Source organism: Eumetopias jubatus, unplaced genomic scaffold (assembly GCF_037043125.1).
Source record: "Eumetopias jubatus isolate StellerSeaLion01/CBP00866 unplaced genomic scaffold, mEumJub1_p1.0 scaffold_16, whole genome shotgun sequence".
NCBI classification, from domain to species: Eukaryota; Metazoa; Chordata; class Mammalia; order Carnivora; family Otariidae; genus Eumetopias; species Eumetopias jubatus.
The window spans coordinates 72,610,750-72,627,705 of NW_028274822.1; the positions used below are offsets into that span (position 1 = coordinate 72,610,750).

Below are 16,956 nucleotides of genomic sequence, written 5' to 3' on the forward strand. Positions count from 1 at the left end.
CTGGCGCTGTGCGGTGGTGCAGTGATGAATCCTGGCAGCTGGGTCGCTTCCAGAAAGCTGGAAGCAGAGCAGCTCCCCAGAGAGGCTGCCCAAGGTCAGCTCCACCTGTATGGAACCAGCAGCAGGGTGGGCAGGGGTCGGAGGCAGGTGCAGGTAGACAGGTCCTTCAGCGTGTCCTGAAGGCAGGGAGGGTGCATGAAAACCACTCCCGTGCCAGGTGGGAGGCCTGCCTGGCTCCTGCCCTGCTCTTTGGCCTTGTACAGCTCTCTTACTTTCTTGGAGCCTTAGTTCCTTATGTGTAAAGGAGGAACAACCATGCCTCGCAGGGTCCTGAGTGGGGAGTGTGGTTACGGCAGGCCTGGCAGGGGCCTAGATGCGCCCCTCCTGTGGCTCACCCTCCTGCCACGTGGCAAGCATCTGCACCTCTGTCAGTGCTCCCGTTCTGATAAGTGGAAGGCAACCTTCTCTGTCTTCGAGTCAGATTTCCGAGGCAGAGAGAAGCCAGCCAGGCTGAAAGTCCCCGCAGAAGGCGAAGCGGCACAGTCACCGAGTTCCCACCATGGAGGATCTCCAGCCCACCCTGTGGCCGTTCCTTCACAGCGTGGTGGCTGCACCAGGAAGGACGCAGGTGTTCCTGCAAGGAGGACAGCTGGGGCTCCTCATCCCACACACCTGTTCACGCCTGCCACCCACTGCCGGCTGGGGCTCAGAGCCCGGGGGACCTGCTGTCATTTGGCCGTGACTCTAATCCTCTCCGTGGGGCGTGTATCCGCGGTGCCCACTGTCCAGGGCAGATGACTTGAAAGCTGCGCTCACACAGGGCGCACAGGGGGTGCTGCCGAGCTTTTGGCTCTGGGGGCTGGGGCAGTGTCTGGCAGTCCGCACAGGGGTCAAAAGAGTCTCAACGGTTTTCTAGAGTGAGTAGACTTTTAATTTATTAAAATGTGAAGAGACCGGGCGCCTGGGGGGCTCAGTTAGTTAAGCATCTGCCTTTGGCGCAGGTCATGATCCCAGGGTCCTGGGATCAAGCCCTTTGTCAGGTTCTGTGCTCAACAGGGAGTCTGCTTGAGGATCCTCTCTCTTTCCCTCTGCCTGTCTTCCTGCTCACTCTCTCTCAAATAAATAAATAAAATCTTAAAAAAAAAAAAAAGCTGCAAGAGACCTGCAAGGACGTTAGTCCGACCCTTTCGTTTTACAAGCAAGGACGAGAGGGGAGTAGAAGAATGACATGCTGGCCAGAGTTCCAGGGCTGGTAGGTGACAGCAGCTGGGAGGTCCACTGCATTCCCAGGCTCAGGGCTAAGGAGCCAACTGCTTGGCTGTTTGCTGTTGTTGAATATCTTTATGCAGATGTCTAGGCAAACGTAGCCCAGTAAATAGCTGTGGTAGGTCACTGTCAGTGCAACACATGAAAGGGAGGCCGTGGGTTGCAGTCTGCACAGGACGGCTGTGGCACCTAATGACCGGGGAGGGGCCACCGGCCACCCCAGTGGGACAAGGGTCCTGGCCCAAGACCCTCCCCAGGCCCGCACCTCAGGAGGGCCCTGGGGCCGCACGAATCCTCAATGGCTCCTGGCCTTGGTTTACCACGCCTCCAGCTCTCTCCCCCTGGGCCCGTGGTCCGGTGGCCAGGCCCGGCCAGGCGCCCGGGCTGCCCGTGCGGGCAAGCCGCCGCCGGAGATGTGGGAGGCCGCTGCGGAGGTAGGCTCGGCTGCCAGCAACTGATGCCTCTCGTTCAGGCAAAGGGAGCTGCACAGATTGACTGCAACTTCGGATCATGGTTTCAGGTTGTTTGGTTTTTGTTTAAACATGAATGGAGTATTTTCTGGGCTTTTGTTTTTACTCTGATAATGGCATCTGTAGGGATAGGTGCCCTCCCCTGAACAGAAGCACAGATCAGAGGCTTGATCTCTGGGGCTTCCTGGCTGACCAGTGCAAGACGCCATGTGTCCGGGTCCAGGTGGGCCCGCCTGGGCTGGGCTAGCTGGGGTCAGGGCCCGGGAGCTCTTGCTCCAGAGATGGTTCATCTGTGACCTGCCAGAGCTCTCGAGGAACTAAGGTAAGAGTCTGAGAGACCGCGCTCACGTGGCGTCCAGGGGTGGAAATCAGCAGGTGTCGATGATGTGCGGGTGGGCTTGACAGCCGGCGAGAGAACGGGACAAAGTCAGGTGCCCAGAGGCAGGAATTTTAGCTGAGGCTTGAACATGGGGCCTCGCCCCTGGTGGGTTTGCGTGACCTGGGGTGCCCAGGTCCTGGCTCTTGAAGAGTCTGCATTACCTGGCCACAGATGCTCAGAGAGGGTGTCCCAGGAAACCTGCTCAGAGCAAACAGGTTCCTCTATTGACTGTCTATTTACCGGCCCTGGTCAAAGGCATCTGACGGGTTCTCCATCAGGCTGGCCAGGGGTGAGGGTGGGGTGTCACACAGCCTGATCACGGCTGTTCTGCCAAGCCCAGCCCTGGAGACTAGTGGGAAAGTTCTCAGGGAAGGGTGTAGATTGCAGACGGCCCTCCTCTGATCCGGCCAGGGAAGGAATTAGCCTGGGGGAGGAGCTTCCTGTTCAGGCAAGCCGGATGCTTAAGGAGGTGCCTGGCCTCCCCACAGCACAATCCCAGAGCCCCAGGCCCACATGGCATGCTTGTCCCCCACAGTCACTGCCCCAGACACTCCAGTCTCTATCACCCAACATCTGTGCCCTTCCCCACATTGTTCCCTCAGCTTGGAATGGCCTTCTCCACTTTGTCCACGGGCAGGCTAACTCTGGATGGTGGTGCCCACATCAAAAGGCCCTCTCCCAGAAAGCCCTCCCTTGGCTCTGCCTGACCAGCGATTGGTCAGCGTCTTGTGACTTGGTGTCCCCAGACCTCTGCTGGAGCCATCCCCTTTCCTCACAGCCCGGTACAAGGACCCCGCAGGCCTGCCCCATCATGGGCAGGGCCACATATGGAATAGGTTAATGTTGTTGGGCCCTTTAGATGCCTCTGGAACTTCATGGGTTTCAATAAAAAGACACCATGGCGTTCTGCGCTTGCGCTCTGGAATCCCAGCCTGTGTCCCCCCCCATCCTGCCCAGGCCTTTGTCTCACTCACTGTCCCATCAGCTGAGACTCCCAATGACTTTCAGTGCTGGATGCTTTGCAGCCGTTTCTCCATTCCTGACGCTTTGTGCCTGTGGACAGCATTTCCCCTTTGTGCAGGTGCAGAAAGCAAGGCCTAGAGCCCCAGGCTGGGATTAGCACCCAGCGGGTCTGCCCCCAGATACCTCCCCAGCCCTCTAGCTCCCTCCACACATGTTCCTTCCCAGGCACTTCTTTGGCCACTTCAGAAACTATGTTTGAGCACCTCACCGTGCCAGCAGTGTGCCCTGCTCAGGCCTCCGGGGCTCACCCAACCTGATGTCCTGTACCCTTGGGACTCCACTCACCAGGGAGGAGTCAGACTGGCCCAGCATGGGGTGCAAAGTGCTTGGCATGAGTAATATGCTTTGAGTCAGCTGGAAGGAATCCCCTGTGCAGCTTGGATTATGCTGGTCTCCGGGGACCCCAAAGGGGAGCTCATGGGGGCCTGGGCTCTCTTTCTCCAGAAGAAGCTTTTAAGTTCCGAGCCTTGGGCTTTGTGGAGTGCCCCGCCAGTCACGGTGAGCACCTGTGGCCACAGCGTTGTCTGGGGACGTGGCACTCCCTCTGGACACCTGCAGCTGGATTAATCAGACTCAGGTGCCTCCCGCAGGGTTACAAGCCCACCATCCAGGCAGACACCTGTCTAGGGGGTGGAAAGGGAGGCTTTCGGGGAGAGGGCGCTGAGCGGTCCTGTCGCTGCCTTGTCCCGCTGACCCGATGGCGGTGCAGGGAGCTCTGTCTGCCGAGGATGCGCATGCACATAGGCCTGTGACAGACACTGCATGTCCCGCCAAAGCCTCCCCTCTGGAGAGCAACTCTCCTTCAGGGGAGTATTGCTCTTTGCGGCGTTCTGTGGAATTCAGTGTGCCTCTCAATGTCACTCCAGGGCGATCTGTGCTTCACTGGCTCTGATGGCAAAGACACGCCACAGCCCCAGTCACTTGCAATGACACATTGCCTGAGCAAGCGAGACAGAGGCGCAGACGCGAGCTGGCTCCAGGCCTCCAAGTCCTCTGCTCTTCCTTCTCTTGCAGTGGCTGCCGAGGGCGCTCCTGGCTTGGCTTGGCGGGCCCTGGAATTGAGGTCAAGGGGGACGTTGCTGAGAACGCTGAGAAGAGTTGAGGGGAAGCCAGGGGGCAGAAACCATACCTGGAAAACACAGATGGATCTTTCCAATCATTTCTTTAGATAGTCGCAGATCCTGGCCAGGCCCAGGAGGGAAAGCTGCCTTCTGGTCTTTTCTCAGGAAACACTCAAGCTCTGCCACCACCAGCAGCCCAAAGTATTTACCAAAGCTTGGAGGCATCTCGTAGAAGACCTGGTCTTTTCCTTTAAGGGTCCTTGAGGATGCAGCAGAAACTCCAAAAATGGGCACAGTGTCTAAGTCAAGGTTAAGAGACCACTGACGGTCCAGCAGTCGTGCAGAGAACGTCCCGCTGTGCTGAGGCCACAGCGGCCAGGCTGTGGGGCAGGTTCAGAGGGACGGGTGGGGGATAGCCTGGTCCCTTTGTGGAAACGGGTGTGTTTCCCTGCTTGTTGTCTCTTGTGCCCACCTGTGCTGGGTGACCTCTGTAGGCCCCCGAGCTGACAGCAGGGCCTGGCAGGTAAACTGTGGCCAGGAAACATTCTTTCTTCTTCTTTTTTTACAAGATTTTATTTACTTATTTATTTGAGAGAGAGAGAGCGAGCAGGGGGAGGGGCAGAGGGAGAATCCCAAGCAGATTCCTCGTGAGCATGGAGCCTGACACGGGGCTCAATCCCACCACCCCACTATCGTGACCTGAGCCGAAACCAAGAGTCGGACGCGCAACTGACTGAGCTGCCCCAGGCACTCCGGGAAACACTAAGGGAATGAATGTTCTTGTCCTGTGTTGGGAGTGTGAAACTCGGGGTCCTTGGGATCGAGAATGCCATCTGTACTGATAAAACCGCCTTGGCAACACCCGAGCGGAAGCTAAAAAGCAAAGCCAAAGTCTGCAGGCGCACTGTACGGGGGCTGCCGGGCCAGGAGGCCTGCAGGGCCTGGTGTGGCGCTGGGCCGCTGACCTGGGCCCCGGGTTGGGGCCGGCACACCCCTGGTCTGGGCCGGGCTCCTGCCCAGGGAGCAGTTGGCCTGGGGGCACTGTCCGCCCCAGCCGCCCGGGGGCTGCCGCTGATTCTCATGGTCCTCACATTTGCCTACACACAATCGCTTCACACAAGGATGTAATTAAACCCTTTGAACAGCACTTTGGGACATCTGATTATGCAGAAAAACTCCATAGAAATGTAAGCTGTTGTGGACAGCTGGTTTGCCCTGCGGTTTCTGTCAGTGCTCACTGTTCTGTGAAAATTACCTGAAAGGAAGGTGAGGAAGGCAAAGCCAGGAGGGAGGCCGGGCTGGGCCCTGCTGTGCGGCCTCTGACCTGCCTTTTCCAGGACCTGGAGTGCTCGGGAGTGAGCAGTGCGGCCCCGCCAGCCCTGCCGGCCCTGCGTGGGCCCCGCTGACTCCCTTGGCCCTTCTCTCCCCAGGAGCTGCCAGAGCATGACGAGCTTGGGCAGCAACACCATGTCGCCCATCAAGGACGGGACCTCCTCTCTGGCCAGGAGGCAGAGCTCGTTCGCCAGGCCCCCGCTCCGTGCTCTGTACGACCTGCTCATAGCGCCCATGGAAGGGGTAAGTGCCTCACCTCCCCGCTCCGGTGGGGCCCAGAGGCTTCGAGGCGTCAGGACACATCGTTTCCCGCTCAGTGCCCACATGTGCCCCTTAGGTACAAAATGGGCTCCCGAGACAAGCCGGGGCTTTCCAGAACACACCCTCTCTCCAGCTGCTCGGTCAGGTTGGCTGCTGGTTAGTGGGTGAGGCCCCGGGTTCAGGCTGCCAGGTTAAATCCTGGCGCTGCTCCTTTGCAGCCCGGCGGATCTGGCCTCCGCTGCCCTCCTCCCGTCTTCTCGTCAGACTTTGGGGTCGAGGGAGGCATGGGGTTGGGCCCATCTCCCCAGTTGTCAGCAGGAACCACGCCATCCGCATGGGCCCCGAGCAGAAGGGAAGGGGGCTGTGCCCACGGCTCTGCCTCATCCTGCTGGGAAGGCATCCCCATCTCCCACCTCTCATTCGGGGGTCACACCAGGGCTGTGCTTTCTGCTGAGAACAGATCCCTCGGCCTCTGCCACTGTCAGGAGCCGTGGACTCCATCACAGTGTCTGACGTCAAAGACCCTCTTTCACTTGGAATTTCTCTAGAAGGTTGAGAACGGCACCTGACGGGTGTCTGTGGCTCTGGACTTTGCACACCGTCCTTCCATCCAGACATGGCGCTCCCACTGGGTGGGGGAGACCAAAGGGCTCTGGGATCTTAGGAATCTGAATGGTGAGCCTGTTCAGATGCCTTCTGTGTATTAGTCAGCTCTGGCTGCGGTAGCAAAAGACCGTGAACTGGGCCGTTTAGACAACAGGCATTTATTTCTCATGGCTCCGAGGCTCGAAGTCCCGGGTGAGGGTGCCAGCATATTCAGTAGCTTGGCGAAGGCCCTCCTCTGGCTGCACACAGCCCCCTTCTCACCGCGTCCTCTCGTGGGGGCTCTGGTCTGTCCCCGTCTTCTAAGGGCGCTAGCCCCATCATGGGGGTACTGTCCTCGTGACCTCATCTAAACCAAATTATCTCCCAAAGGCCCCACCTCCGAATACCATCCCACTGGGGGTTAGGGCTTCAGCATGTGGATTTGGGGGGACACCAGCATTCAGCCCATAGCAGACCCCAAGGAAAACCCAGGTGCCTGCACTCATGGGGGCCTGGCTCTCAGGCGGGGAGGGCGTGACTGACGAGTCCTTGGAGAGCAGGCAGCAGGCCCGCGTGTCCTCGCGGCTGTCTGCAGCCACGTGGGAGTTTTGTCTGTTTGGGTGGCCCCTTGGCAGCTCGCCCCTCCGCTTCAGCCAGCTGGCAGAGATGAAGTGCGTCCTCAGGAAACCCCACCTTGACAGCGATTCCTTCAACCCCTGGAAATGCACTGGCCAGCCAAGGATGTGCCAGCCCTGCCCAGTATCGCTCAGGAGGCTGCCTGCCTGCCAGGCCCTGCGGACCTCCCTCGCTCAGGGAGCCCGGGGGTGGTGGGAAGCCCAGAGCTCTGGGGGCTGGCAGTCCGGACCTCCCTGGCTGGGTGACCTCCCTGGCTGGGTGACCTTGGCCAAGTGATTTCTCCTCCTTGAGTCCCTGTGTCCTCGTTAGAAAATGGGACGACACCGCAGAGCATGTCAGGTCTGAGCAGGGTTGGGCTTCAAGGCGTGTGAGGAGCACGTAGGGCAGCGGCAGCAGCAGGAGGGGCACTGGTGAGAGGGGCTGTTTGGACCCTCCATTTTTTTCACTCACTCGGGACTTCTGGGGGCCCTTTGCACTTCCTCTTTTGTGTCCGGGTCCCAGATGACTTGCTCCGTGAATGTGGAATGGGCTGGTGGGGCTGGCGAGGAGGGACAGGGCGCAGAGGGCAGAGCTGGAGACGGGCTGGGAGCAGCGTGTCCTTGGAGGTTCAGGGCATCTGGAGCCGGCAAGCTCCTCACCTCTCTCTGGCTCGAGTGTCCCCTCCTCTTAGAAGCCTTCCTTGCCCTCTCCCCCCACTGCCCTCCAGGCTTCCTCCCCCTCCCTGGCACTGGGTCCCCTCTATGCCCCATGTCTTTCCTGGCACCCGCTACCTCACTGGACTCAGAACTTGGCTCTTGGCGTGCCTCACCTCCTGTCCCTTGCTGCCCACCCCACCCCACCCCTCAGCTGCTCTAGGGGAAGCCGCTCGCCCACTCGGGTCCCGAATCACACCCCCAGTTCACATGGGGCTTATAATTATTTGAACAAGTGCCTCCCTAAAGGCAAGCACGGTCCCTCATCTCTGCGTCCCCTAGCCCCTGGCATGGGGCCTGGTACCTGCTGACACTCGGTGAAGTTTATGGGATGATACGTGGTCCAAAGCTGGGGGGCGGGGAGAAGCGGCCCTCCCTCCCTCCATCCAGGGCTCCCCGCTCCTGGCCCCGGGGGAGAAGCTGCTGCAGCCTCGAGTCATCCTTGTCAGGGAGTCTACGGGTTTATAAAATCTGCACTGTGTCTTTTCTCCCTGCGGACTTGCCCCTGTGACTTAAAGAGTAAAAATGTGCCAGTGGGAGTAGTGGCGGCTCATGCCTAGACATCTGTGTCCCTCCAGGGCTGCTGGGCAGGGGAAGAGTGACGGCGCTAGACAAGGGAGAGCAGGGGACGAAGTCAGCCTTCCTGAGGTGACCTGCCCAGGGAAGGGGGCGTCCCACCGCCAGCCTGGCTGCCGGTGCCCCAGAGCACGCGGTTCGGGAGCTGCGCTGTAGGGACCGACGTCCGGGGCCCCACGCGCCCACCCTCTGGGGTGCAGCCCTGTAGTTTGAAAGCGTGTCCTGAGTTCCTGAGAGTTCAGCTCTCCTCTCTTGTGACCGAGGTGTCCGAACACTGAACGAGCGTGGCTGCCTCACACGAGCCACAGAGCGAAAGTTTCCGAAGGCCGTTAAAGCCAACGGTCAGGGCGCAAGCTTGTCCTTGGCTAGCTGAGGTGATCCGCTGTGTTTCAGAAAAACGCCTGATGGGAAACTTTCACCCGTGCTTTCCACAAGTGCTTGCTGGCGTGTGCGGGGTCCACACTGGCCTGGACGCGGAGGAGGCGGCGGGGTGCGTGCCCCCCCCCCCGTCTGATGCTCACAGATGGTGCTTGGGGGAGTGGGCTGCAGGGAGCCCCCGTCAGCTGCCAGGTTGGAGGGGGAGGAGGCTGAGCCTTCCTCCAGCTGCCCGAGGCCAGCACCCCCACCTGCTCCGGAGGCCACCAGAGGGCGACACGATACCACCCGCCCGCCTGCTCCTGGCGCTGTCAGCTGCCAGGCAGAGCCAGGCCCTTTACCACATTTTCAGTGAAAATACAAATCAAAACTGAAAGTCCAAGCTTACGAATCCCTGACACTTCAAGACTAAAGCGATTAGCCTCTTCACGTGGGGCTTATAATTATTTGAACAAGTGCCTTTGTGTAGCCCCAGTCCTGTGGCTAAGGGACTAGGTCAGACAGTATGAAAAGTGGAACAGAAGAATATTTTACCGTCGGCTTGCACCAGTATTTGATTTAATTTGGCTTCAGGGAACCATGGTCATGGCTCTTTCCTGGAAGCACGCCGTCCTTTGCTGTCAGGATGGGGCAAGCCTGTCCGGCTGTCTTTGAGGAGGGCCTGGCCACATCTGCATGTGACCCGTCAGCAGACATTAAGTCAAGTCCTGTCTGGTACCCACAGGAGAAAATGTCACCGAAGAAAAGTTGCAAGGGTTTCGAGTGAAAAGGACTGGGACCCTGTGTGCGTCCCTGGCTTTCATTTTTAATCACTTTAATAGAGTAAAGGACAGTAAGCCATGCCTCTGGGCCCTGCCTATGGTGAAGGGACAGACCTGGGCCAGTCTTGCCCCATGGCGGGATGGGTATCGCAAAGAAGGACGCGCCAGCAGCTGTGTTCCAGAAGACGCATCTGATGTGACGAGGCCCCCCAGGGCTGCTCTAGGGGAAGCCGCTTGCCCACTCGGGTCCCGAATCACCCCCTCAGTTTGCAGACAGGGCTTCACCCAAAGCCAGAAGCTGCTCTGATGAAGGAGCCAGATGGAGAGTAGGAAATTGCCTAGAATTTGGGTGAATCATTCTCAAGAAGTCCAGATTTGGGGACCTTTCAGGATCACTGGAGTTTGGACTCATTTTAGTTATAGTCCCATCTTTACCATTATTTCCATTTATTGAAATTCCCTGTTTCTTACATTTACAGTCATAAAACTGTAGTTGTAGGACAGGTAGCAAGAGCGAATGACCTTGATCAGAAGGACAAGTATTCCTCGCCCACCTCTGCTCTGGATTAAGGTCACTGCCTGTTTACGTGGACTTGCGTGTTTCAGGACCCCCAGAAACTTACTTAAAACTTGCTGTTCGGGTTGGTTAGGTTGGTAAACTGCCTTCCTAAACCCTGGGGCTCTGGGAATTCGCCCCAGACCTCTCATCCACGCATGCAAGGCAGGGGCAGAGCTCAGCTCCAACTGGGTCCTGCCCTTAATTTTGGCTCTGGGGGAAAGGACTCTTGAAAAATCAAGTAGCCTGATAAACCAGCTCACCCCAGAACAGATGCCCCAGGAGACGAGACTGCCCACCTGGGTGCCTGTTTTCTAAACAGATGGAGGATTTGGAGATGGCCAGGGAATAGTTGTCCCCAGAAACGATCAGACCTACACTCCACAGACTACAGAGCAGAGGATAAGGCCCTGGAGACTGGCACGCTCGGGGCTGGCAGCCCCACCGCCAGCCCATCTAACTGCTTTCTGAGTGAGACATCTGTAGTGATATTCAAATGAGACACACGTCACCCAAGGACAACAAGCCTTTCCAACTGATTAGGACAAGGAAAGATGGAGGCGAGAAGCTGCCCAGAGCAGCCGAACTAACGGTGAGAGCTGCCTCCCGGCTGGGGGGGATCCCCCCCAGGGTCAGCTCCGTTGGGCTCTGGCTCTGCTCCAGTGGGTGGGTAACAGGCTCACTCGGCAGCTCCCTGCCCCCCGGGGGCGCACAGGCTCATTTTCCCCGGGGCAACCAAGAAGCAGAGGGCCGTTGTTGCGCAGAGGCCCCTGCAGCTTGGGCAGACCCTCTGGCTGGTGTTGCTGGAGCTGGATGCTGGTGGCAGGCAGACCCCTCTGGCTGGGGCTGGCGGTTCGTCATGTTCCTCCAGCACCCAAATTCCAAACCCCTCCCCTCTGTTGGTTCTTCAGGCAAACCAGTGGTTTGTTGTTGGGATGGCCAAAGAATCTTGTCGAATGGGTCGACCTTGACTCTTGCATTTCTGGTTGGATTTACAGGGTCTACGGTCTTTGTAGGTTTTAGTTGTGGTGTGAGGGTTACTCCCCACAGTTCTGTGATATTTGCTGCAACTGTCTCCATCCATCTGTGATGCCAAGATCTCCCAGAATCATCAAAGAAAAGGTTTCTCTACCTTAAAAAGTTGTTTGACCAGTTCGCTCAATCAAAAATTGGAGTCAGGAAAAAAAATCCCAGGCCTGTAACCCAGCTCTGCAGTGGCCAGATGCCCACCAGTTCTTGCTTCTGGACTCCTTGTGGTAGACAGTGGAGTCCATTTTATCCCAAATCTAATCTGTCTGGAAACTCATGGACCCAGGAGCTTGCTCTCCCTCCCCCACTGTGATCAGGCATGTTTATTCCTCTGGCTGGGATGCTGTGACACGGTGAGTGGCTTCCCACGTCCTCTGGTGAAAACGAAGCTCGCTGCACACAGAGGGTGCAAGCTGATCCCTTGAGCCCTGGTGACCTGTGTGAGTACGTAGCTCTTAAGCCAGAAGCCAGGACACATGCAACGTCACGTTTGATATCAGTGCTTTCTGAATGGACTGGGGCCTTTGGTCACCATGAGTATGTATAGGGCCCCACTGAAAAAATGGTGATCACATCCGAAGCCCCCACCAACCATACATTTGGGGTCTGTGGTGGTTGCCTGGGAGAGCTGCAGACTCAGAAACTGGACTTCAGGGTCACCGTTGGGTGGCAAACCTCACAGGTGTCAGGTATCACGGACACTCAGTAAACAGCTGGTGGATGATGGTGATGGTGATGTGAGGATGAGACAGATGGTGGTGACATTGGTCTCTCAAAGTCCCTGGGTTAAAGTTTGGAGCTGAATGTTCCAGAGGGGCCACTAACATGTTTTAGCTACATGCATGTTTATAAACACCAGAGGGAAAGGGGATGAGTTGTACTGGAAATTGAGGCCCAGGAAAAAACAACATGCAGTTGAGCCTTGAACAACACGGGTCCTGTGTAATGTGGGGCGCCCACCTTCTGTGCAGTGCAGGCTTATCAATAACAAGGAGTCAATTAACAGATTTTGTAGGTTACGCAGATTATATACTGTAATCGTACAACGAAGAAGCATAAGAAAAGAAAGTGGTATTAAGAAAATCACCAGGAAGGAAAAATACGTTTACAGTCCTGTCTTGTGTGTGTTGAAAAAACCCCACGTTTAAGTGGACCCATGCCGTTCAAATCCATGTTGCTCAAGGGTCAGCTATAAAAATTATAGGGCCTGTGTTGACCTTATTTCAAGAACCTGCAGACAGGTGTGAGTTCACACTTGACTAGCATATCCCAAGTGCCCACTGGGTGCCAGGCCTCACACTGCCATGGCCGGCCTTGACCTACAGGCCTGTGAGGTCATGGATGTGTGCGCTGTTGTGGGCTCAAGCAGGAGACAGAAACCACAGTAGGTCAACCAGGGGACGTTTGACAGAGAGACTTATTCCCTGTGGCCAAACAGTCAGCTCTGAGGAAACTGGCTTTCTCAAGCTGAGGGAGTTTACCCAGGAAAGGATGGGCACTGGGAAAGGTATGTGGTTCAGCCCACTGGATAGCAGAGACATTCGCTGGTTTGGCCGGGCCGGAGCTGGTCTCGAGTTGCTGGCAAGCAAAGGCCACTCTGTACGGGGGAAGGAGGGCAGATGATCCGCTTCCGGTGGCGAGGGTGTGCAGAGAGAGTACGGGTGCCTGTTGGGGAGAGGCCTGCAGAGAGCATGGGGGGCGCGGCCCCTGGTTGTTGTGTGGAAAGAGCTGAGGGAAGGGTATCAACAGGGTACAGTCGGATGGACACAGTCTGGGCTCCGCTGCATGTCTACACACACACACACACACACACACACACACACACACACACACCCGCTGACCTGGGCCAGCAGGAAATCCTCTTCCCTTGGCATCGCCCTCTGCGCCGTCCACCGAGGAAAGAAGCCCCCGCTGCAGGAATCCAGTCCCCGGGCAGGTGATGACAGGGTATGGGGGGACGGGGGAGGGGGAGCTGAGAGTCTGTAAAGTGACAACAGTCGCCCACACCCACCTGCAGGTGCCCACCGCCTGCCCCGGCTGAAGGAACAGCCCCTCCCCCTCTGCAAAGACTGGGCTTAGCCCAAGTCCTCTTACTGCCGGGCCTCCTTGCTGGGGGTGTCCCCGTTTCCATCCTGGGCCTGGAATGCCCTGGGACGGGCAGGGTCACCAGGGAAGTACACAGGTTTCAGCACCCCTGCCCTTGTTGTCTTGGTCTCCTTCAAGAGATCCATTTCTAGAAACTTCAGAGGTCCGAAAGTCTGAGTCTTTGCTGGAATTTGTTGGACTCTGTTAATTGCTGGTGTGGGGCGGATGCTGAGCTCTTTTATGGCTCAAACCCAGGACTTAAGAAGCCAGCACATACCCTTTCTAGACTGACAGATGGAGGCGCAGAGGAGCCTTTCCCTGAATTGTCTCTCCTTTTCTATCTAGTAGATGACACGTAATCATCTATTACATATCTCATTACAAATGAGACATCATTTTATTTTCCATTTTCAAGTTCACATTGGATTATAGCTAATCTTTCAGTACAAGGACAACGCTCGAGTATCCTGGAGGCAGAATGCAGAAGACCGTTTCCAGGCCACCTTTTCCAGCATGTTCAATCCGTTTTCCTGCTGTCTTTTAACTAGAGCTGTCAGTCGGCTGTGCAGCCCGCCTGCCCACTGGTGCTGCTGACGCTCGCCTCCTTCCGTACTGCTGGGACACGGCTCCCACGTGGGGCCCTCACCCAGGGCCGGGCATGGGGGCCAGCTCGGCCCCAGCCTCGAGTCTCGATTCCGGGAGGACCCAGACCTCTAAATTGGGGTACTCCATTCATTCAGAGAAAACTCTCCCCATATCCAAGCTAGAATTCCAGAGCCTTCCCTCTCCTCGCCACCGAGGTCACTCTTCACCAAGTGCTGGGAAGTCTCCCTTCTCGCTCTCTGAATTAGAGTGCGCAGCCCCATCTCCCGTGAGGCAGGCTACCTCTGGTCACTTCGTTGGAGGTTCGTCCGTGGAGAATGTGTGGCAGGTGCTTACGGCCTGTGGGGGCCATGCTTTCCTGTCTGACCTCAGCTGGGGCCCTCCAGTGTCTGGCTTCCGTGTCTCTCCCCAGCCTTGTTCTCTGTTTACCCCATGGGCCTCGTCTGCTCAGGCCAACGCCACACTAACTGGCCCTCGGAGAGATCAGAATTCCTCGTCAGAGAAGACACCCGCGCTGCCTGCAGGGACAGGAACTCACGGGTCTTTAGGCTGATGCCCCAGATAAGGTCTTGCAGGCAGAGTTTGCAGAGTCCCTACAAAGAGCCTACCAGTAACGCCTCTCTGAACGGCTTCTATCCTCCCAGTCACACCCCTACGCCGCCCGGCACTCCTCTGCTCACCTTCTGTTCATGTGCATGGGTGCTCTTGTTCACTGGGGACTTGCCCGAGAGTGGCGTGTGTCCCAGGGAAATCCGTGACCTGTGGGATGGCACTGACAGAGACTATTGGGGTTTGGGCCCTGGCAGGGGGAGTCCAGGGGAGGCCTGCAAGGGTGGGGTCAGCATCTTGTCCAACAAATGCCTGGTGACCCCGGATCAGCTGAGGATGGTTCTGGTATATTGCATATGGCAGGTGGCCTGAGCCCCCACATTGCCCACCTGTCAGGCGGGAGGGCCCCCGCTGAGCAGTGAGTGGTCGTCACTGTTCTGGGGCTGCTGACCCGTCACCGAGGTCAGGGCACCATCAGCCCATCACCTTTGGCCCACCTCCCAGGTCTGCTTGGCATGTGGCAGCTGTGCGTGCACTGCCCTCCAGAGCAGCTTCCCAGGGCTGGGGGCGGGAGGGGGGGCCTCGGTGTGGCCACGGTGGGGACTCCCACCAGGCCCAGGAGCTGACTGCGGGCACCCAACCCTCCTACCTCCCTGTGCTGATCCAGAAATCCGCCACAAACAGTGTGACACGCCCCACTTCCTCCTCCTTGGGTCATGCAGTGATTCTTTTACCCCTTCTCGGGAAATAGCTCAAAGCAAACAACAAGCAAATTGGCCTGTTTTTATTTTGGCTTTCTTTAGATGCAGCTAGAATGTTTTTTAAAAAAGACAAAGCCACAGGGGGGTTGTCCAGACTGAAGGGCCCGCCAGCACGTGTCACTTTGGCTTAGCTGAGTGCCCTGTGCCAGGCCAGCCTCAGCCCAGCACCCACGGCAGCACGGCAGGCAGATTCGCGTGCACATTCACTCCCGCGGAGCACGGCGGCGCCCTGGTGGCCACTGTCCCGGGTCGGCCGGAGGGGGCGAGGGGGCCGGGAGACCGGCCGTGACCGTCCCCCGAGCCAGGGCTGGGCCGTGCTCCCACACGGTCTTCTTCCCCAGCAGGCTCCGGCCTCTGTCTCCTTGAGCGGCAGCAGCATCCGCTTGATCTCTGTTCCCATTCAGCCTGGGGCCAGGCTGAGGGTCACAGTGTCACTGCCTCTCGTGAGAAGAGTCACACCTACGCTGCTCTTAGGGTTTCTGGACCCACGTAGCCTCCCCTGGCCTGGCCCTCAGGGGTCACCATGACTCACAGGGCTCTTTCTGGGACAACTCCTTGCCTCCCGTAGACCTGCTGGAGCTGGTCCTTGTCTTTGTGGGACATCCTGTTCCTTGACAGGTGGCCAGGTCTCCCTCCCCCACCCCCACCCCCACCCCCGTGCAGGCTTAAAGAGACGGGCCCCCAACCTCCTCCTCGGGCAGAAGCCCCCATTTGGTGATGCTCCCGTGGGCAGCGCCCCAGGCCACCCCCCCTCCCCTGCCATGGGCGCGGTGGGCCTGCTGGGTGCTCCCCGGGCGCATCTCGTTCGCGGCCCGGTAGCGCCCGGTGCGGGCAGGCCGCCGCCTGCTGGGCCCGGACTCAGGCACCCTGTTCCTCCCTGCAGGGCCTGATGCACTCCAGTGGCCCCGTGGGCCGGCACCGGCAGCTGGTCCTGGTTCTGGAGGGGGAGCTCTACCTCATCCCTTTCGCCCTCCTGAAGGGAAGCTCCTCCAACGAGTACCTGTACGAGCGCTTCGCCCTCATCGCTGTCCCCTCCATCCGCTCCCTCAGCCCACAGTCCAAGGTAAGCCTCACGCTCGCTGCGGGTGCCCGGCTGTGCGGGCCCGGAGGACGGCCTTCCCAGCCAGACTGGGCTGCAGCGGGCAGCGTGTGAGCTCTTCCCAATGTTCACCCTGGAGTTTGCAGGCAGGGAGGCTGCCTTTGGAGTAGATCTGTCCGAAGGTGGGGGGACAGCCCCCCTCCCCCGACCCCTGACTGGTCTTTGCTATCTCCAGAAGCCACAGTCAGTGTCCTTTCTCTTAAAACGTCTTTGCCGTGACATCAGGGCTGTGAGCTCCTCGGGGGACTGGGTCAGGCTCGAGGCCAGGCCGAGTGTCTGAGGAAGCTGGTTTCCCCTGGCGCACGCTGCCCTCACGCTGACCACTGGGCGCCGAGTGTACCCCCGGCAGAGGGGCCCCGGGCAGGGATGGCAGACACGTAAGATTACTGTCAAGTGGAAAAGGGCCCCACAGGCCAATGAAAGAACTGAACACAAATGAGGTGGCTTTCAAGGGGACAGACAGGAATTTGGGTCTCATTCAGCAAAAGAGTCAGCGCGAGTAGAAAGGTCTGTGAAAATCGAGAGGGCGACGGTGGGCCGTCCACAGAATCAGAGGTCTCACCCCACAGCACCCCCTCAGCCTGCCCACCCGATTAGAGAGCCTTCCAGCCAACCCGGATCCTCTCCCCCTTCTCCAGACTCCTTCAGACCCTCATGGGCCCCGACCTGCCAGGCATGCACTTTGAGCACGCCCTCAGCCCCGCAGACCGCCAGGCAGAGCAGGGTCAGACAGGGCTCCTCCCAGTGGGAGAATGTGGCTCATTCAGGAAGCCAAACCCTGGACCCTGGGTGTGGACGGCCCCCACGGGACCTGCCGTGGCCTCTGTTGACTGTGGTCATTGGCATGGTTCAAACCA

At 58.3% G+C, this 16,956-nt stretch overlaps 1 protein-coding gene across 1 annotated transcript in view; it reads left to right on the forward strand.

The window, feature by feature from the left end:
* The window catches only part of TTC28 (tetratricopeptide repeat domain 28), a 605,079-nt gene that overhangs the window by 572,361 nt on the left and 15,762 nt on the right, over positions 1 to 16,956 (forward strand). Inside the window, exons 14-15 of the mRNA XM_088019406.1 lie at positions 5,630 to 5,774; positions 15,884 to 16,063. Coding sequence (XP_087875532.1) covers positions 5,630 to 5,774; positions 15,884 to 16,063 — 325 coding nt within the window. The remainder of the gene's footprint in view (positions 1 to 5,629; positions 5,775 to 15,883; positions 16,064 to 16,956) is intronic.